The sequence below is a fragment of the Hypomesus nipponensis genome, chromosome 19 (assembly GCF_054491055.1).
Source record: "Hypomesus nipponensis isolate SF chromosome 19, ASM5449105v1, whole genome shotgun sequence".
NCBI lineage: Eukaryota > Metazoa > Chordata > Actinopteri > Osmeriformes > Osmeridae > Hypomesus > Hypomesus nipponensis.
Window position 1 is genome coordinate 15,932,496 of NC_140379.1, and position 22,480 is coordinate 15,954,975.

Sequence of the window (22,480 nt, forward strand, 5' to 3'; positions counted from 1 at the left end):
CATGGCCCACTGTTGACCTTTGACACATTTCAGTCACTCATTCACCTTGGTGGAGGGACCGTTTCCCTGCTGTTTGTGTTCAGGTCTCATAGCTGAGTGGACTGGATTTCAGCGACTTATTGAAATTCCTTGAATGCCTCTGGCAATGGGTTGCAAAGGGTGAGTCTATTGGAATTAGTTCACTCAGGACTGAAAAAATAACAATCATCTATATAGACCCAGAAGGGAGATGAAGATGATGATTAATCAAGTCTACTGTCATAAAATCAGCATGTTGGAACTGCAACAGCCCAGACCCACAGAACTAGAATATTTGAGGAAAGAGTTTGAGGATGATTGTGAATGAGTTGAAAGTGAGTGCAACATCATTCTTGTATGAAGTGTGAATGAACACCCACATCTGGGATAAGACTGAGTAGCTTAGCAACAGATGCATTCATCCACAGCTAAGGCACAGTTGTGTGAAATCTCTCACTCTGGATGTCTAATTAATGGCAAAAGGTGGCTGTAGGGTCAGTCGTCTCCACAGCTGTGACAACAGAGCCCAACACCTCCCATCCAGCACCTTCACCCACATGACGTGTGAATGGCTGTTGGATCTGGCTGAATTTCAATTACTATATCAAATAATAATGTGTAGCCTAGACACAATCCGTTAAAAAAAATATAAACACTAAAATGTTATCCTTATAAAGCTTTCATGACAATGAAGAAAAAACAAAATAAATAGGCCTATGCTAGCCTACTGACAGTTTAAACTATAACGACAGCGTGCGCACTTCGGTAAGTAGGCTATAACCTATTCGCCGTATATTAACATACATTAAATAATAGTCCCGGAAAATCTAGGTTCATTTCTGCCTGGTTGAAGTGAGATCCCTAGTAGCTTTTAAATTAGGCAACAGTCTAGAAAGTGCCCCTAGCGACAGACATTTGTATTGGACTCACTCATTACTCCTATCTGTTTCACATCTACAACGCAGTGGCTGAAACACTGTTGCGGGGCGTATGGAGAAGCGTCCGTACAGCGCAGTGAGCAGTTAGCAAATTCCCCTTTCCCGGTCTTTGAACGGATAAAAGCCAAGTTTATATTTTGGCTATTCTTTTAGCTCGCGTTTTCTGCGCCCCATTCTTTCAACTGTAGGCCTTTCATTGAAAAGTGGGTGTCTGCTCACTGGTGTTCAGGCAGCGGCGAGTGCGTAAGTGTGTCCTCGATGGCAGGGTGGAAGGACGGCTCGGTGCAGGAGAAGTATCGGCTGGTTGTGGTTGGAGGTGGCGGTGTTGGAAAGTCAGCCTTAACTATCCAATTTATCCAGGTCAGTAGACTAATATTTGTCATCTTTTCTACACACACTTTGCTCTGAATATGTGGAAATTCGGGAGGGGAAGCTGATGAGAATGTGGACCTCACAGCGGATGCGGGGCTGATTTTCTTCTCGCAATACAGCCTGTTCGCAGAATAGGCCTGCTTCTTATTCCTTTTTCAAAAACTACGGAATTTCTGGAGTCTTTGAAGGAGGTTTCTTAACACCTTCTGCATATTGGCAGCTACATACAAATAGCGTAGTGTACGTATTGTGCTGTCTCACAGTGAACGAATATTGCATGCGAAGAAATGCGAATTCTGGGATACACACAGATTTACAGTTTGTAACTTGAAAAGGCCAATGTTAAGTCAATGACAGCAAATGATTGCATTGCATGTGGTTGTATTTGCACGAACTGGATTATTAATTTATACATTGAACATAATTAGGCCTATTTGTGCTCTATTCTGAGACTTTGATATGCTTTCGAGCGTTTGTAAAAGACAGATAGGTAAACATTGACCTATTTCCTCTCAAGCAAAACATGTATCTTTGTGTGAAACTCTTTTTTGTGTTGAACGATCAAAATACGTCACACGAAGCTTCATGACAGAAATTGTAGCGATAGACACAAATCACTGGCCACCATTGGATTGGCCACCCAGCGCGACTCCACTCTTGCTTTAAACAATAGCAGAACTTGAGGGCCTTGCTGTGCTTTAACATCATTCTCTGAAAATAAACTGTCACGTCTATTCCCAGTTACAATAAGTCATTTCGTGTAAATGTTACATTTCATCAAAGAAGGCAGCTCTTTACATAAAGTTTTATTTTAACTGAATATGGATGTGTGCGTCTAACAGGATTAATAAATATCAATCCCGGGTTTAGAATAAACAGTTGCAAGAAAAAGACAGCTGCTGCTTTTTAACAGTTGCTCATCAAGCCAAAGGTTTACCCTTCCACAGTTGTCTTTTACAGCCTTGTCAATGGCATTCCAACACACACACACACAAACACACACACACACGCACGCACACACACACACACACACATACATGGGCAATGACTGGAAATGGAAGACCCCTTTTATTTTATAAAACAGCAGAGGTCCTCTGCGTTTCTGTAGGAATCTGCGTCAGGTTTCTCTTCCAGGAGATGCATTGCAGGCAGCTGCATATCCAAAGTGACAGCCCATAGTGGGGCAGCACGTGCTGAAGGGCTGAGGGGGGCTGTTGTGACTTGAAGAACTAATAAAGGTTCAAAAAGCTCATTAAATCTATACCATGGCTAGAGGGATCAGATTCCTGCCCACTGGGTTCAAGCATTCTGTATTCACATGGTACAATGAAACCTTTCAATTACCTTTGTTCTTTTCCAAATCCCTGGCAGTTGTCAAGAGACTGTAGACCATGGCCACTGGCCAGGCCTCATTTTACACATGAAACATATCGGTTATGATATTGCTACTGTCCTAACTGGGGACAGGGCTGCTGTAGAATTTGACAGTAATACCATGATAACGATAACATGATTATATTGCGTTATTTCCTAGTTTCCAACAGGGGCATGTCGATAATAACTGGGGGAAACGGCGGCTGTTGTTTTATTGAAGTCAGGCATGAAGTCACAAAAGTAGAGTTTTGAAAAAGATGATGGATGTTGTTTGTGAACAAGGGAAGCGTTTTGACCAGGGCATCAGTTTGCAGCTGAGTGATTGCCACTCATACTGTTCTTTTCTGGATGATTGCTTTGTCATGGCAACAGAGCCGTCTAGGAGCCCTTTGTTGTTTCACGCGGATCACAGTCAGTCTGCAGACCCCACTTTTGACAGTTTTCATTCGAGAAAAGGGATACAGTGCATTCTAAGTGGGTGCAGTCTTCCTATTAAAATACACTTGTCCATATGTTCCCAGACTCCTTAGGAAGCTATAGTCCATTAACATAACATTTAGACATTTAGCAGACGCTCTTATCCAGAGCGACACACAGTAAGTACAGGGGACATTTCCCCCGAGGCAAGTGGGGTAAAGTGCCTTGCCCAAGGACACAACGTCATTTGGTACGGCGGGGAATCGATCCAGCAACCTTCTGATCACCGACTCCCTCACCGCTCAGCCATCTGACTCCCCAGTCCAGATCTGCAAACTTGCTTGTAAAGTTGCCTTTACGATAGAGCAGGCTCTTCAGTCTCACAACCACAGAGAAAGGGGTCTCTAATAGGTCCAGTGCCACCCAAGCAGTCAGTGAACTGGACCTAGTTGAAAGCTGGACCTGGGTGGGAAGAGTTCCCCTGTCATACCCAGGAGAACTTAGTTGTGTTAGTCTGCAGCTGGCTGAGTAATTGCTTGAGCTTTATAGCCTAAATCATTATTATGAGTTACTTTGTGCAGGTCTACTGAAATGCAGTAGTCATACCAAATTAAGTATCGCCATTGCAGAGACCTTGTATGATATCTTCCGACGGGGGGATTGCAAGCTTGTGTGGGTCTCACATGTAAACGCCTGTTTTGCAGCTGAAATGACTCAGTCACAAGTGTTTAACTTTTTAAATTATTTGACGACTGAAATAATTGCTTTATCACGATGGAATAAAACAACAATTGAACTGTTGCGCATGAATTTGTGTAATGCGATTTAGATGGAGAAAGAGAAAAGGACAATAGTAAGATATTGCAAAAAAATATTTTATCAGGCATCTTTAACTTAGTGTTTTGCAAACCACTTTCACGCTTTCAGCCCCCTAGTCTGTGGAGGTAATGTGATCTTAAGAGACTAGCTGTAGTTTTATGGAGTGTGAGCACAAAACATGATCCACAGCCGTCCTATTCCAGAGCTTTCTATTAGTTCCCCTTGCCAGGGGAAAAACCTCACAGCTGGCTGTTGAGTCAAGGCTTTCCCATCCAGCTTAGTGGGAGGGTGGTGGAGTGGAGGGAGGGGGTGCAGCCTGAGTCATGTTGGGTTAATGATGGGACATCCGGAATCTGGGCCTTTGGAAAAGGAAGTCTATACACTCCTGTTCATTCTCTGAGGACCTCCTAGAGCTGGATGGGAAAACACAATCCCTAGGAGAGGTGGGGGTCGGGGGGAGCATGAGGTGTGTGAACGTGACTGGATCAAATAAGGTGAACTCGTTGGCAAAAGCAAGGACTGACGTCATTGTGGAAAAAAACCGTTCAACAGAGATGTGTTTAATATGCTGCGGAATGTAAAGCCTATGTCCTCAGAACGAGGCAGACCCGGCCATCGTGAGTGTGGAGGGGAAAGCCTTTCTTCAGCTCTGCTCCGGAACAGTCCGGGTCAGATCCTCCGGTCACTCGAAGCCGTGCTCCCGGGAAGAGGAATGAGGTCACCGTGACAATAGCAGAACGACAGGTCACCACTGGGAGCTGTTGGGGCCTGGTCGCTCAGCAGAGTCGGGCCGTGGGTGACATAACAGTGAGTCATCTGACAGGAGCGAGTGTGGCGGAGCGTGACGTCACCGAGACGTAGGACGGAAAACATGAGTCACGCGCGACTCTGGGAAGGGGACGGAGGAGCTGCGAGGGTGGGTCTCATGTCAGGGCCACGGAGGTTATCAGAAGCAGCTCAGGTATTCTGGAGGGGGGGGGGGGGGGGGAGTCGGATGGTATGGCCTCCCTCAGCAGACTGGCCAGCAGTGTTAGCCCTTCTCACCCTCCTGCTAGTATTTGCTCTTATCACTGGGCCCCTGTTAGCTGCTGCTGTGGCCTCCCTCCTGTCTGAAGTGAACAGCATCCAGACTAATGGAGGCCTGGCACATTATCTCCAGACCATTACAGGATCTCTTAGGCTGAAGACGCATAAGGAGCACTTGATCTCTACCCCCCCCCCCCCATCCCCTTCTCCTCGCCTCCCCTCTATCTGTGGCTTGGTTCCCATTACTGAGGTATGAGGTCATCGAGCAGGAATGTTGTCCCAAGCAGTAATTGAATAAATAGAGATTAAGATGGAGGCCTGTCCTTGCATGGTATGTGGAGGCAAGGTGCTCTAATGACGGTAGTGGTGTGTGTGGGTAGGTGTGTGTGTTTTAGAGAGGGAAAGAATTGCGATGGGGGTTTTGGCATGCACATTTTCCCCGAAAAACACACAGCCAGCTGACTGAAAGAAGTTTGTGCAGTGTTGATGGTGTGTGTGTGTGTGTGTGTGCAGGTAACATGTCCACACACAGCATAAGGTGCGTGAAGACCAGGCAGTATTCAGTGCAGCACACTTGAAACCTATTTTTGGACATAGAATGCTTCAATCTTACCCGGTAATACGTCACATACCATACCAATGATACGTGAAGCAAAACAGTTGCATTTTAGCTTTCCATTTCCTTCATGGAAGTGGATTACCTCATGCCTTCTAACTGAGCACCAAAAACAAATGACATTCAGCCTTGCTTTACATGGTTTATAGATAAACAGGGATTAACGTTACAAGGCTGTTTGGGTAGAGTGTGTGTGGGCATGCATGTGTGTATTTGTCCACGTAAGTGTGTGTGTGTTTGGAGTGGCAGCCAAGGCGGGTGCTGAAGGATGGTTGTTGGTTTAGCTCTACAGGAGGGTCACCTGTTGGTTTCTCACAGGGCTGGCTCTCTGACAGAACGTTCCTGGGAAGTGAACCGAGAGCGGGAAGGTCTCCTCTATGAGCCACTAAAACAACAAGTCACCTCCCCGGCTTTTAGACGACTGGTCTCCGCTGCCTATCGTCATGAAATGTTCTGTTTTATTGGATTTAGCATTTGAACAGAGTTTCATGACTTTTTTTAATGGACAAATAAAATAGGCCTATGTTTTTCATCTGTGCAAATGAATTGTGAGTGCAGCTTCAATTACATAAACATTATGTGGTTAGAATGATGTCATACCATCCTGGAAGTGGACATTAACCATACACAACATTTGATCACAGATCACATTTGAGAACAGAAGGATAAATCAGGAATAAAGACGGTAGCGACATTTCTACTGGAGGATTGGCGGTTGGAGACTCAACCCGCTGACCAATTAGGACGTTAGAGCTGAAATCAGGTTCAGTGTTGATGTGCCAACAGACAGAGAGATAGAGTCAGGTTTCTGTACTGAGTCAAGTTTAGAGTAAACACATACAGAGTAGAGGCTTGATACACAACCAGGTGAATTCGGGTGAGCTCCAGAGATCCCACTGCCTGGAGTCATCATCCTACTGTGTGTCTGCAATGACACCGGAGACAAACTGTGCTCAATTTCAAAGTTTATGGAGAACTACTTCCATGTCGTCCTGGTAACAGTCTAGAATCTGGCACAGTGCCATGGGGCAGACCAAAGGAATGTCCCAGAGGAGGGTGGGGGCGGGAATGGTTTCACCCTCCGTGTTGTGAGTGTAAGCTCCAGAGATAGACCAGGCTCGCACACTGGCTTCCTGGGCCTGAACTCCATGACCTGCCCGGCTGAGGGCAAGAGATGTTTCATGTTATCAGTATCTAACCCTGACCCCCCCCCATCCCCATGTAAAGTCACAGACTGACAGAGGGCAGAGACAGGGGACTGACCAGTCAAAGCCAACACGTTTACAGTGTTACTATGATGTTGATAGTTTTGGTTAAAGTACTTACTCAAAAAAAGCTTTTTGCCAGTGTGTTTGTATGTTGTGTGGTAGTCTTCCCCCCCCTCTTTCTCTCTTACTCTTCTCTTGTTTTTTGTCTTTGTATTTACTCATGTGGCATTTCAGGGTTACACTTGAGCTTATCCTGTTTACTGCATGTGTTAACCACAGGAAGACACACAGTTTCATCTCTCAGTTGCTCGCAAACACACACGCACCTTTAAAAACAACTTTTGTTGGATTGACAGTTATTCAAAAAAAACCTCAACGATGTGAGATATATCTCACCTCGACAAGGTTTTTCTTCCACTAAAGTGTGTTTTGGTGCTCAAATGTTCTCAGTTTCTATTTCCACTCCTTCACCCCCTCAACAGTCACGACACGGTTCCACAAACTTGGTGCGACTGTGTCTGCGTTGCAAGGGAGACGATCCAACGTGCATGTGTTTCTGTTCACAAAATCACTTCCGAGCATGAATGGGAGCAGATTAGAGCGAGGCCGACTGCCCGAGGCTGTGTCACATTTAATGGTCTGCACAGAGGGAACATATGCCTCCCATCTCCCTGCTCTGAGACACGGTGTCTGCTTCCTCGTCGGTCCCCCCGGCCTCTCCTCCATCGGCGCCGTCACGAGGGGCTCGTCAGAACGCAGCAGGGCCCCCGCAGACCCCGACGTGTGTGGATGTCCTCGGTGACCTGCGCCCCCCCCCCCCCCCCCCGCGCGCGCGCGGCGTCGGCCTCCTTCTCAGGAGGGAGCGACACCGTAGGCCCGCCACGGCCACGTCATCGTACAGTTCGGATCGATGCGGCCGTATCCATAACAGTGATGGATTGCGCTCCGTCTTTCGGATAATGAAACCACTCGACGCCGGACGAGGAAAAGGGGTTGGGTGGGTATGTAGGGGTGTGAAGGGGAAGGGGGTGAGGTTGTTCAGTAGAACTGCGGAACGGCTAAATGGCTTACTTCATCGTTTCCAAAGGCATATTTTGTGGTTTGTTGAGGCTGTGTGTTGTGCTTCGCCAGCGTTTGGTCGCCGTGACAACTCGCCCTCAGCTGCAGGTCGGCATGAGGGCCTGGGTCCGCCCCACACCTCCCAAATCTCCTCTCCCCTTCCCTCTGATCTCCCAGCTGGGAGGGTGTGAGCCATGAAGGAGGCTGTGTTGCTAATCAGATGACATCACAAAAGACTCCCCGAGGCATTTTCTGACAAGATTTTTGGCGCGGTCACTAGAGGTGTGCCTTTCTCTGGTTCTGTCTGTCTGCCTGTCCGCCTCGCTTGAGCTCTTCCGAACGAAGAGAGAGAGGACTGAGGGAGGGAGGAGGGAAGACTGAAGGAAGACTGTGATACTGTGCTGCGCTGAGGTGCAGTTAACGGTAGGCTGCCTGCAACAACAAACACAGCAGTGTCAGTTACTGACTGGACAGGACCCACAGCCTATATTTTCCCTCTGGGTTTGTTTTTGCTTTCCTTTTCTCCACAAGCTCACGGCTGCACTCGACGTAACAATGTCACTGTCGATCACACTGGTAGACCTCGCCAGAGCTCACAGAACCGGTCTGTCTTCAAGCGGTGAATGACGGTCGTTCCTTTAGGGACACTGTCTCAAAATTAAACCGATAATCAAGATGGTCACTACGGCAGGAGACTCAGATGTGTCCAGTGGTGCATGCAGTATGCAGGTTCAGATTTACTCTCCCTCCAGACTGACACCAAAAGGATCCAAGTTAAATCTGACATGTATTCACTGCTCAGTAATCCACGAAAGAGGCTTCTTTCGTGGTTTGTCAGTGCTCATATTTGGTTGTCTGAATGGGGTGTATTTGGTCCTCTCAGCCAGACTCACTGGCTGACTGACAGAGATATATGGGTACTTTTGGGAGCCTGGAGTGTTGCTTTTGCTAATCCTGCTCCATTCATCCCTGCTGCTGAATGCTCTGCCACAGTGTCCTACCTCACATCTCAGTGTCATACAACAACAACATGGCTGTGGGAAAACCTCCTGATGTGGCGCTTGTGCATTCACTGTCCAGCCCGCCGCAGTTTACGTGCTACGTTATAAATTCACTGTGTCAACATGCATTTCCTATACGCCATGATAAATCCTGGTTTTTAATCACCCACTCACGCTAAAAGGCATTATAAAAAGAGTGGGACTTTACGGCCTCGTCCTTGTTTCAGGTAACCAGTGGATTTGACTAGAGCTAAGAAGCGGTGGGGCGTGCGTGGAAGGGGTTGGTTCTCGATGGCAAACCCTGGCTCTGACCGGTTGGCACTTGCCAGCAGACTCTGCCCAGACGGCTGGGCTGTGCCTGGTGCGCTCCAGGCGGACACCTGGTTCCAAACAGGTGTGCCGAGGCGCGGAGCAGCTCCGCTGACAGGTGACGGGAGGGGAAGCACGGATGACAGACCTGCTCCCTCTCTGTTGCCCGGCGCTGTGTCTTCACCGCTAACAGCTGGTCCAGAGTCTGTTGTTGTATGTGGTAATGATTGAGGCTGGATAGGGCTTGCTGGTCTGGGGTCAGTCCTCCCGGGGGGCTGGGAGAAGGAGCAGAGAGGGCAACAGCTGCTGTGACTGGGTGTTATGGTGATCTGAGGGACCAGGGTCTCTGTGTGTCTGTATACACTCAGCTATCAGTTGGTCTCAACAAACACAGATGAGAGACACAGTTCAACTGGCACAAGTGATAGCACAGCGGGCCATCAGCTGCCTCACAAGTGGGTTTCATAAATGTTTGGTATGTCTAACCCAAACACTCCTCTTGAACATCCCCTGGGTCAGACTAGCCAGAGAGCTGAGGGCCCATCACACCAGCAAGCCCGTCCGTCAGTCATGCTCATGGCTCTGTGGAGTTTGTGGACACGGGATCCGAGAGGGCCGAGTCTTTGTTTGATTTAGCTTTGTTCACACCCACTTCACGTGTCATCAATGTGAATGGATTGTGGAAGTGAAATGTATCACCTATATTTATCCTAATGCCGGGCCGGAGGGCTTGCATGGACTGGTGGTGGTGGCGGAGGGGGTGGAGGGGGGGGGGGGGGGAGGTGGCATGACAGGTGGAACAGTGCCCAGGAAGGCGGGAAAGTTGCCCCGTGTGCCAGCGAGCAACGAACATTAGCTCTTATTTATGAGGAGCCTCCTGCTAAGGTAATACATTTCCGTTGTCTGTGTTTGTGTGTGTGTTTGTGTGTATGTGTTTGTGTGTGTGTCTCTGTGTGTGTGTCTGTGCGTGTGGGGGTGGTGGTGTATGTGTGTCTACTTGATGTGTGTATGGAGTGTGTGCATGTGTGTGTGCTGGCCTTAAACGGTAATGTTTCTGTTGCGTTTCTGACACCCTGCCAAGACGTGCCACATAACCCAGCACACAGCTAGCATGCAGCCTGGAGCAGCCCCCTGCTAATGCAAATCCACTGGGTAGCTCTGGCACTGCTCTAGATTCAAACAGGAAGAGGAGTACGTTGGGTGGAGTACAGTCAAATATAAATCATGCAAATTGAATCTATTGTGTCCTACCAGTCTACCACTGAAAATTGGTGGCAGGGGTGGAAGGAATTGGGGGAGTTACTATAGCCTACATGTAAGTGTCAACACAGCTAACATGACTGCCATCCTTACTGCAAATACTGGCAATCTGAGTGGCTTGCTGAGGAGTATGTGGTTTTAATCTGGATCTTCTCAAAGAACTTTGTGGGATTTCTCACAATTTTGTTGATATTCTGTCCAGAACGTGGGAACATCCGCTGTTGAGGCGACCAGGATGGCACCAGATAAGGGGATTAACAGTCAGTATTATGCATTCACACTGTTGTTTTACTCGTTTGGTTGAGGACATGTTGCCTTATTTCCTGAACGATTGCAGCTCAGATCTAGTGTCACATGAGTGCCTAACTTTGTCCGCATCCACAAAAGCCACCATTGATGGAGAGTCAGTGGAGCAGAACATGGCGGTGGTGGGGTGTGTGTGTCTGTGTGTGTGGCTGGGTGCAGGAGGGAGGGGGGAGGATGGGGGGTTGGGGGGGGGGGGGCTGAGTTGGTAAGGGCTTAACTGTGTCCGACGGGACCTTTATCATAATAACTCTTTAGTTTCTGCCCCTCACAGCAAAACCTCGGAAGGGCCACGAGAAGCCTGCATCAACAACACCACAATGGTGGGGCTTAGAGCAAGCTTACTGTGATGAGCTGGGGGACAGAGGGTGGGTGGGTGGGGGTGCGGGGTGTTTTGGGTCGGATGCCGATGTCACAAGATGATGCAGCGGCAGCCCCCCAGTCCAGTTCACAAAGCGCTGTGTCTGCGAGCAGCACCGTGTCCAAACCCTGGGCATCAAATGTATCGTGAACTGCCTCCCGTTACCCCCAAACTCATGGTTAAGGTGGGGAACAGAGGTCGAGAAACAGGTTTTGGTGTGGACACTGGCAGTCATGATGAACAGAGGCTGTTGGATGTATAGTGTCGCTTTGAGCTCTGCTGGCCAGCTGACTTGGGGAGAGGGGCCTTTTAATGGCGACCTCTTTGATGGCAGACCTTTTGAGGGGGTTCAAACGCGCCCAAAGTCCAGCATGGTGATATTTAGCCGGCTGACTGAAGTCCTAATGCCACTGAGGCCAGGGGGTCAGTGGGGCAGGGGAGGTGAGGTAAAGGGTTGGAGAAAAAGGAGGCAGGGGAGGCACAGAGAGGGGGGGAGGGGGGCATTGAGTGCAGGGGGCTAACACTAGTACCCAGTGAAAGCCTGGTTGACGGAGAGGTGTTCATGAAAGCTACTCCACCTGCTATTGACTCGACAGGAACTATGCACCGTCCACCAGAACTGCTCCAGAACGCCTTGGGGGGGCCAGGGGACAGAAAGGTCCGCCCCGCTGGTGACTGTATTGAACCTGGGTGGTGACCAGGCCAGCTGAACGCCAGACGCATCCCCCAGGCAGGTGATGCATGGTGCTGTGGTTGTGGCCCTGGATGGTTCCAGCACTGAGGATAGCCAGTTGGACCTGGGAGAATGCAGGGCTGCTGTTTTGTTGGGCTCTGGGAGAGCAAGGCAACAACAGATTCAGGGATCAGGTTATTGATCTATTTAGGAAGATAAAAGGATGTAGACTCCCTGTAGGTTAATTTCCACTTTTCTGTTATTTGAGGACTGTATGAAGTTACTAGTACGTCATTTGTACATATGACGTTGTATGAAGTTAGTAGTAGTAGGCTGTATGTGTAACATTGTATGATAACTACAGGGTACAACGCAATCGCTACCAAAAAAAATCTTTTGACACCGACGTTGTCTATGTAATCCAAATATTGAGGTATCCTTCAATAAAAAAAAAATTATACATATATATATGAGAAAAACCAAAGGTTGTGCTCTTGCCAAAGGCAAAGCACACCCAACTAGTACATATTTGAATGTGGTGAGATGGCTCAGGGAGGTGGAAGCGGAGCAAATGTTGAACTCCCAATGGCTGCACGAGTCCTGCTGTTTTGAAAAGAAACATGGGAGCGTGCTAAAGGCCTGTCTGAGTTGGAGTAGAACCATCCCTCGTGCCCTTTTAAGGGGGCGGCCTCATGTCATGCTTTCTCCCTCTGTATTACTTATTGAATAATTGACCTTTCTGGTTTGCATGAGCTAATGGGAAAAGTGGGTGTTTCCCCAGGAAGAGGCCTTTCACTCTCTTATTCTGTCGCTCTGTCTCCCCCTTTCCCTTTCTTCCTCTCGCTCTCGCCCTCACTCTCTTTCCCTTACTCACACACGGGCCCAAAACACAAAACACAAATTGTATGGCTGCACTTGGCTGGAACTCCTGTCTCTAGAGAGATGGAGTCAGACATGGTGGGAGGGATAGGATATAGGGAGGGAGGGGAAGGGATAGAGGGGGGACGTAACCGAGGGAGGAAGGGAGGGGTGGGAGGAGGGTATGGGAGAGGGGGATGTGGCTGTTCAGGAGGCTCCTATCGGACGCAGAGCTCCCCTAAACATCCATCTGCTTCACGTTGACCTCTAATGGTGGCTGTTGACCGCTGATTACTGACGGCTGCTCGTGGCCCGACCGATCACACAGGGTCACCAGAGGTTAGCCCTGGAGGGGAGGGGGTTAACAGGAAGTCCACACATGGCTCCATTCAAGCTCTCTGTTTACAGGTGTTTGTCTACTCTGAGGAGTCCCTCTAGCAAAGACAGCTGTGGAGCATAGTTCAGAGGCCTATCAGTATGAATGAGACAAGCCTGGGACCTGAGGTGAACTCTGATGGACTACAACTCTGGAAAAAGAACACCAAGTGCTCTGAACACATTCTTATCGATAGACCTGGCCTTGTGAAGATAAGCATGCTAAATACAGTTAAGAGGACTATTGATCTCGATGATCTAGTCACGGCCTAGCGCCAAAGAGCGCCCTCTTCAACCCTCTTGATAATGAGTTGTTTCCAGCTCCCTGCCACTGCTAAGCTGGCCTAGCCAACAGCCAGAAAGCACATTCCAGAAAGACTGTGGATCCCCCCGACCATCCAAATCCCTGGAACAGCCTCACATCAATGCTTTTAGGAGCATCAGAGAGGGCTTATCAGTCCGCCACTGGACCACGCGCTCCCGGGTCCAGCCCTGAGCTCACCTGGCACGCCTGAACTCTCCAGTGAAACGGTGCAGATGAGAAGATGAAGTTCAGATAGAGAGAGAAAGTGAGAGAGAGATACATTGTAGTCGTATGGGTCATGTCACCAATGGGCTGTATCTGTAAATATCTAATGGTATCCAGGAAACAGACATGGAACTGTGGTGCTGTGGTTGACAATATGAGAAAAAAGAGGTGAATGAACATCCACACTATAACTAGCTCTCTCTCTCTGCCTGGCTAACAGTCCGATACTTGGCTAGCTCCTTAGCCTGCGCTTAATTGAAATGGCTGCACTCTGAACTGGCTTCCCATAAGCCCTGTTGACAAATGGCACCATGCGCCTGTCATCCAAGAGACACTCCAACCCCCACCAACCGCCCCGCCCCTCCACCCCTCCTCCCGGGCAAGCTCGGACTCGCCGTGTCAGCAGAACCAGTGGCCGGGTCTTGAATCGTTCAAACCTGCGTAAGAGGGCTGGAGTGCACAGGACAGGGGGGTGATATAAAGTGCAGCCGTTCGCAGAATTTCTTTGGAGATACCAGTTTTTGTAACTAGCTTTTACTTTACGTCCTCTCATTAGAAAAACTCCAGCTCCTCATTTCCAAGTCAAGGTCTGTGAACGCTCTCAGGGCGTGAGGGGGACGTACGCGAGGCAATTAACTCCAAAGAGGAATGATGTCTACTTGCGTCAGCCAACTGTGTTCACAGCTATTCTAATCCAGTAGGCATGCAGAACAGTTTCCTCAAATATGTGTGTTTTTATTAATGAATCGCCTTGGGTATTTTCTTTCTAAGAAATTCCAGAGTCTCGTCCACAGTGCTGAATCTGAAAACAAACTGCCCTGTGTGTGATTGTGCATCAGCCGGTAACAGCAGCAGACTACTGCAACCCAAAGGAGTGGGATGTCTGTCTCAGATAGACAGCTTTTATATTTAGCGCCGCTAGAGCTGTTTGCGTGGTGAGGAAGTGGGTGCACAGTGTGAGCATGGCGTTTATTGCACGCCTACACGCATCCTTGTTTTCCCTTTGGTGGAAACCAGCCTGCAAGCCATACATCCAGCCAGCCATCCTGCCAGCCTGCCTGCCAGCCATGATATAGCCAGCCATACAGTCAGACAGTCATACAGCCACCCAGCCAGCTGACCATTCACCCAGCCAGCCAACTAGTCATCCATCCATCCATATAGCCAGCCAATCAGCCAACCAGCCAGTCAAACAGCTGGCCATGCAGCCAGCCAGTCTGTTGCAATACTGGATTTGTTTCATTGTTTCTCAGACTCGCTCTGTTCTGTCATAGCAGCTGTAATCCTGAGAGACAACTCCTCAGTATTACTCAATGACAAACATGCACACACAGGCACGTGCACACACACACACACACACACTCACACACACACACACACTGAAGCTGCAGCTGAGAGTCATCCACTAGCCCTTTTTTCACGGCGAACAGGACCCTAATGTTTTCCTGGTGTGAATGTGCAGAATGTGAGTGGGTGGGGTGTGTTGCTGGAACGCTACACTGGAAATGAGTGTCAGTGGTCTTCAGTGGGTGGATGGGAGGTGTGGATGAAGTGACATCACCCCACTCAGAGGGCTGTGCTGGGCAGACCGCCCTGCTGTGGAGGTGGAGTTTCCTTCCTGCTGGACCGAGAGGTCTGGGTGGGGCAGCCTGCTGGAGGGACAACTCTACTCTATTCTACTGTACTGTACAGTACTTTACTGTACTACTCTCTACTATACTGTATGGTATTTGACTGTACTCTACTGTACTCCACTATACTGTACTCTACTGTACTGTTATCGACTCTACTCTGCTGTGCTCTACTCTGCTGTGCTCTACTGTACAATTATGTATTCTGCTGTACTCTGCTGTACTCTACTCTAATGTACTCCACTGTATTCTACTCTCTAATCCACTACTCAACTGTAATTCACTCAACTCGGTTCTGTACTCTACGTTTGTATCCTCTACTCTACAACACACACACACACACACACACACACATGTTTCTATTTCCTGCTGGCGCCTGTGATGATGAGATGAAAGGTCAGTGAACTGCTCCCTCAAACAGACCACGGTGGGGGGTTGATGGATGGATAGGTGAGTGTGTGTCGTTCCGCCTGTGTGTCGGTGCGTGTCTCACACACAGTAGACTGAGTCTCTGAACACTCTGGACAGTTTCAGATGTCCGCTCTGCCCTACCTGTCCAGTATAATTGTCATGGAAACAGGAGGTGAATACTGGAACCTGTCATCATCTCTTGTTCCCCTCTTGATGTCTACCTGTTTCTCTACCCTTCTGTCATTTTCCGTACTGAAAGAGACTGTCATTTGGTTGGCTCCATATCCAGGCAGTGCTCCCCTGGCCCTGCTGGGAATCACTCCTGTTGAATGATGACGACACTAAAGTATAATGAGCCATGTGATCATCTATCTCAAGTATTCCTGGCCATGGTGTTCACCATATTCCTGTAGATGTGATCTGACTCATGGGAGTGATGACGACGTACCTGAGTTTGAACTTGAGGCTGGGGCCTGGAGACAAGGCTGGGGATGGGGGCTTGGGCTGGGGCCTAGAGATGAGGCTTGGGCTGGGGCCTGGAGATGAGGCTGGGGCCTGGAGATGAGGCTGGGACTGGGGCCCGGAGATGAGGCTGGGGCCGACTGCAGCTGGTGGCTCATCCCTCATGGGAACCAGAGGTTTGAGGGAACCAGGCAGGCTCTACTGACTCTGGCAGAGTTCAGTTACGCCGGACTGGCTTAGTGGATAGACCATGGAGAGTAGGAGAGTGTGAGGGGTTCTCTGGGGCTGGAGGACAGTTATTTAGGCTAGGGAGGGTGAGAGAGATGCTGTTAGTCTTTCTGCATTTACAGACTCTGTTTTCATTCGTTCTCTCCTCACTTTCTCTGTACACTCTCTCTCTCTTCTCTCTCTCTCTCTCTCTCTCTCTCTCTCTCTCTCTCTCTCTCTCTCTCTCTCTCTCTCTCTCTCTCTCTCTCTCTCTCTCTCTCTCTCATCCATAGGCAGTGCTGCTAATGAATTATTGAACAGTTGTGAGTGGACGTGACACAGGGCCGCATGTGCCGCATACAGAAAGGCAAGAGACACTAGCAGCGGAGGGATGTGGAGAGGTCTTGTGTGCATAGGAGGCGGAGAGATTGAAAAGATATGCAAGGTCTATTCAAGAGTGGGAAAGATCCTGTAGGAAAGAGGAGTAGGTGCTAGAGAATGACAGAGAGGAGTGGGTAGAGGGAGGGGGAGATACAGAAGGGAGAAAATAGATTCACAAAGTTCACGTTTATCTTCCGTCTTTACTGACACTGCATATTCATACTCAATCAGGCAGTCAGCTGCTTAAGTCTGTACACCAACAAGGCATAGTTTAATGTACCTCGAGAAAACTATTCTCCTGGGTCTGGAAAAGGAGATTTTTTTTTGGGGGGGGGGCTTAACATGTCTGCTAAAGGAACGCAGTATGCAGTGAATTTGACTAAACACCTTGGGTACTCGGGTCCTTAAAGGTCATACCAAGGTCATGTCTAGGTTTTGAGTGTTTCTACCTGTTCACGGGGTCCGTTCCTTTAGCTCAGGGGCAGCCAGTTCAGGTGGATGGGTTCACCATGGAGGACATGCTGTGTACATAGTTGTCAGCTGTCATCACTTAACCAGCCTCCCAGGAGAAGAGAGAGGCCCACTAAACAGGAGAAAAATGAGAAAAATGCAACCCCCCCCCCATAGAGCTCCCCCACCATGCCCACTCTGTAGCACCACCCCATAGTTAGGGTGCTGGAAGACCATCGTCGTGTTTAAAGTATCATCAGCAAGCTTTGGAAGTAGTTTGTGTCGTCAATGTATTTTTCGGGGAAATCAAAGTGTCCGGAACACAAAAGCTGTATTTGTTGTTCTGTCAAAAACACGAGGTGGCCCATGTGTCTGATACTGACACCCTGACTGTGAGCTGGAGGGTCACATGACACAGTACTTACCCTTTGTCTTGAAACAAACTGACACTTTTTTGCCTATCTCCTACATGATAGTAGTCAAGGTCACACAGGCACTCTTTGAGCTCTCTGTTACTTAGTGACACAGCTGAGAGAAAGGAAAAGGGTGGGAGAGAAAGGGCGAGTGACAGAGAGAGAAACGCGAGAGTGAGAAGGAGGGTGAGAGACGGACCCAAATGGAGAGACACTGAGGGAGTGAGAGGGGATGGAGGGAGAAAGAGAGAGAGAGACACTGACGGAGGGAGAGGGGATGGAGGGAGAAGGAGAGAGAGCGTAGTGTTGACTTCCTGATTCCATGCCAAGGCGTGTTTAGCTCACTGCCACATCTGTCTCCTCCTGAATCATGTTTTCAAAGTCATATTCACCCTCGTCTCCCTCGCTATCTCCTCCCTTTCCCCCTCCCCTTCTCCATTTCCCTCTCTGCAGTCGTACTTTGTGACAGACTATGACCCCACGATTGAGGACTCGTATACGAAGCAGTGTGTGATTGACGAAAGGGCGGCCAGGCTTGACAGTAAGTGCATCCAGTTCAACAAGCAAGACAAAACATCACAGCCACGCAATCCAGCCTTCAACAAGGATTCCTTTTTCCTGACTGACTTCATTGACTCAGATATGAGGTTCCCAACTATGACACTGGAGATGTCAGTCTAGAACCTGTTCTAGCTTCTGACAAGGACGTGATGAACTACCAGCTAATTCACCTGATGCACCACACTTAACACCTGTGCTCAATAGGATAATAGAGCCATACCCTCTTTAGTTTACAGACACGCTTGCAGTATTATGCTTCATCATCAATATAGCTAGGGTTAGTGTTGTGTTTCGGTTCTATTTGAGTGTCTAACAGTGTGTGTGTGTGTGTGTGTGTGTGTGTTTGATAGTTCTGGACACGGCTGGACAGGAAGAGTTTGGAGCCATGAGAGAACAATACATGAGGACAGGGGAGGGCTTCCTGCTGGTGTTCTCCGTCACTGACAGAGGAAGGTGAGTGACAGCCCCATCACCTCACCTGCCAAACCTCTCTCTTCTGCATTCTGTCTCTCTGTCTCTCTGTCTCTCTCTCTCTCTCTCTCTCTCTCTCTCTCTCTCTCTCTCTCTCTCTCTCTGTCTCTCTCTCTCTCTCTCTCTCTCTCTCTCTCTCTCTCTCTCTCTCTGTCTCTCTCTCTCTCTCTCTCTCTCACACACACATACAGTCATCTTTCTATATGCTTAATATTCAGTCTGCGTTTTGATTTTGGTCTGATTGTCTCTGCCCTTTTGCGTAGTCTCTATCACTCCCTTGTTCACTGTCATAAAATGAAAACACATCCCACTCAGTGTCGTCTTTTGTTCCCTTTCTTACTTCCTGTCTCCTGCACGCGCTTTCTCATTCTCTTTTGTTCTCTTCTTCTTCCTCTCTCTCTCGCTCTGAAACCGTCCTCGTTCGGATGCTTCTGCTGTTTGTTTAGAAGCCAGCCCCGCCTCTGCCTGCCTGCTTAGAATGTAGAGCTGTCCTCTGCACTGCTCCCTACAGCTGTGGTGGTAGCTAGTTAGTCAACCCCCCTACCCTACCCTCCCCACCCCCCTGCCACCCCTACTCCAATACCCCCGCTCGTCCCTGCCTAGCCAGAACGTTGTGTCGCAGCCCCCCCCCCCCCCCCCCCCGCAGCCCCCCGGCCCCCCTCCCTGGCCCCCCTCCCCTCTCCCTGTGTTTATGCTGTAAACAGCTTTTCCTTCCTGCGTTTACATTAGTCAAGTCCCTCCAGATTTACTATGTGCTCACTAAGCTGTCTGCTGGGCTTGGTCCGGCCTTTCTGCCCTCCTGGGTTCTGAGTTGTTCTCTCTCTCTGGGCCGGGTGACATATATATATATATATATAGTTCAAGTAAGTTTGGCATTTCTACGTCAGTGAGCCCCTTTCAAGTCAATGGGGATGCTTCAAGGGTAAGAAAGGGTCAGACCCCGACCACTTCTAGAAAGGCTTCCCTGGGCTGAATGTTGTCACAAGTTTATCTGTGTTGTGTAACGCTCATCACAGCCTCCCGAGAGCACTTAGCCCCCACCGCAGGAGTTGACTGACTTCTGCATCCCTTCTCCCCCCCCCCCATCATCCTCATGTAAGATCCACAGGGAGAGTGACCCCATCTGCGGGGGTGGATGTGTAGGAGGGGCGGGGGCGGGGTGGGGGCTTCATTCATGTGGATAGGCTGCATTCCTGGGAGGTCTGAGGGAGAAGGATGGTGAAGTCCATGAATCCATTAGCTTTCTATCTCTCTTTCCCTCTCTCTCTCTCTCTCTCCATCTCTCTCTCTCTCTCCATCTCTCTCTTTAATTATGCCTGGTCTGTGTTTGTTTCTCAGCTTTGAAGAAATCTACAAATTCCAAAGACAAATCCTCCGAGTTAAAGACCGCGATGAGTTTCCCATGATCCTGGTGGGCAACAAAGCAGACTTAGAACTGCAGCGGCAGGTGAGAACACCTCTTCATTGCACATACACGTGTGTGTGTGTTAGTTTGTATATTACAGTAAACAGATTGGAAGACCCAGAAAGTGGTGGTAAAACTGCTTTTGCTTTAGTTAGGATAGAAGAGAAGAGGGATATACTAATACAAACAAAAAACAATGTCTCACAAGGGGAGTAAAGGAAGAGGGGAGAGTTTGAAAACAAAGGTGGATTCATTCACTCCGGCCTTTGTTGATATGCAGCTTTATCCTTCCATGACTCTAGATTGCCATCTGGGGGATGAGTGGCGCACTGCAATGGCATTCTGACATATTTTTATCTGTACAGTAAATGCATTGATTAAATGCAAATTGTCTTGTAAATGCATTTATTGATTTAAGGACCTCTATTTGTTTTTACTGTTGCTCAATATAATCCAGACAATTGACTTTCTGCCTAAATGATTAGTAGTTCTTGGAGTTTTCCATCTTAGGCTTTCATCAATTCCCTGTAAGTAGTGTTATGCCCACAAGCTATTTTCAGGCTTAGTGTGTTTAATGATGATGTAGGGATGGTGTTTATTAATACCCAAGGGTAAACAAGACGCAATTATTATCTCACTTGTTAAAAATTATAGTGCATGAATTTATAGAACTATGACTATTGACTATTGACTATTTCAATGCTTTAGACCAAACTCAAAACAGTTTACCAACAGCTCAAATACCAAATCTTTGGGAGATGTTCTGTTGTTTCATCGAGAAACCACCAAACATGCAATGCTCCATGTGACCAGCAGATGCCACCAGTGTTACACGTTTTCAGTTTTGGTGTTTTGACGTCTTTACCTATGTCCATCTGCCCCATTTCTGTCTCCATGTTCATGTCGACCTGTCTACCTCCCTGTCTCACTGTCGCTTTCCCCATCTCCCTACCCCCTGTCCCTGTCTGTCTGTCACTCTGTCTTCCTGTCCTTGTCTCTCCCTGTCTTCCTGTCCCACCGTCTCTGTCTCCCGGTGTGTGCTGCCCTGTCTCTGCCAGGTGACCCAGGAGGAGGGTCAGCAGCTGGCCAGGCAGTTGAAGGTGACGTACATGGAGGCCTCAGCCAAGATCCGTATGAATGTAGACCAGGCCTTCCATGAGCTGGTTAGGGTTATCAGGTATGTCAACGCTCACTGGCCACTACCAACGAACGTCTGTAGGGGGCAGCAAAGTCCTGACACTCTACAAAACTGTACACTTGACTCCTGTCTGTCACCAGTCCCAATAAAGTACAGAACTTTCATACTAAGATGATAGATGTGTTTTTTCTAAGACCTATTCTTCATTGTCATAAAAAGAACGGTGGAAGAAAAACCTTTTCTCTTGAGTAATTATATATGTTCCTCCTTACAGGAAATTTCAAGAGCAGGAATGCCCACCGTCGCCGGAACCCACAAGGAAAGAGAAGGACAAGAGTGGCTGCCACTGTGTGATCGTCTGAGTGGGCCTTATCACTGTCACTCACCCAGCTACTGTTAATTGTCCCACCCCCATGCCTGACATCACATCCTGTAAGGATGACTAAACGCTGCCTTCTCCACGTGCATGAGTTCAGCCCCTCCTGACATGGCTACCAGGAAGTGCTGCCCCCCCAGGACTTCATATCTAGAAGATACTGACAAAGCCAAATCTTAACAAACACCACTCTACCTTCATCAATAATCAATTTCACACAGAGAAAGTCCCAACACTAAACATTGCCTTTTAAATCAGCTTAACGAGTTCATTTTTTTTGTATTATGAAGGACTTCTCTTGCCTTGTAGTGACATTTGTACTTTTGCCGAGATTGAATGAGAAATCTATGATATCCAGAATGTTGGGGAAAGATTTCTTTTAGTTTCCAGTGTCCATCAGACTAGAGAGGGAGAGACGAAGTGATGAAGCATTTTGTATGTTGTGCCATATCTGTTTTTACTTCCATGTGCTAATCCGCTACTGTACATATGTGAAATTTGTTGTGATTTTGAAAGTGCATTTTTAATGACTTATTAAATCGCCACAGTACAGTGAGTGAGGTTGGTGAGTTTGGTTTGACATACAGTATATGAACATAAATGTATACACGTATGTACAAATTGTATATATATACAGTATATATATATATATATATATATATATATATATATATATATATATATATATATATATATACTGTACGAAAACTTAACAGTCCATGGAATGCAGTTGATCCATCTTTGCTGTTTGGATGCTGCTCTCATCTATGTGGCCAAATACTGTAAGGTTTGTGGACTTATAATAGGCTTCAAACTCTATAAACATTTCAAACACTTATTGTTTTATTTATGGTGCAAAAAAATTCAAATGTTTGCTTCTCTGATATGTTTTTGATGATCAAAATCAAGTTTTCTTGATCGAAATAAATAACTTTAAACTTTTGACAAAGAGATCATACTGTAGGTTGGATAATTTTCAGTAATACAGTAATACTATCACTGAAAACCAGGAGGATACACTAAACACAAAATTCATCTTTGTTTATCATTCCAATTAT

The 22,480-nt window shown here is 47.9% G+C and overlaps 1 protein-coding gene across 1 annotated transcript; it reads left to right on the forward strand.

The window, feature by feature from the left end:
- The first annotated feature begins 975 nt into the window (after positions 1 to 975).
- rras2 (RAS related 2) lies at positions 976 to 22,258 on the forward strand. Its single transcript, XM_084682424.1, has 6 exons — positions 976 to 1,316; positions 17,925 to 18,012; positions 18,383 to 18,485; positions 19,842 to 19,950; positions 20,967 to 21,085; positions 21,321 to 22,258. Exons 1-6 carry the CDS (start codon positions 1,215 to 1,217, stop codon positions 21,406 to 21,408), a joined length of 609 nt encoding a protein of 202 aa, XP_084538550.1. The 5' UTR covers positions 976 to 1,214; the 3' UTR covers positions 21,409 to 22,258.
- Positions 22,259 to 22,480: the final 222 nt, after the last annotated feature.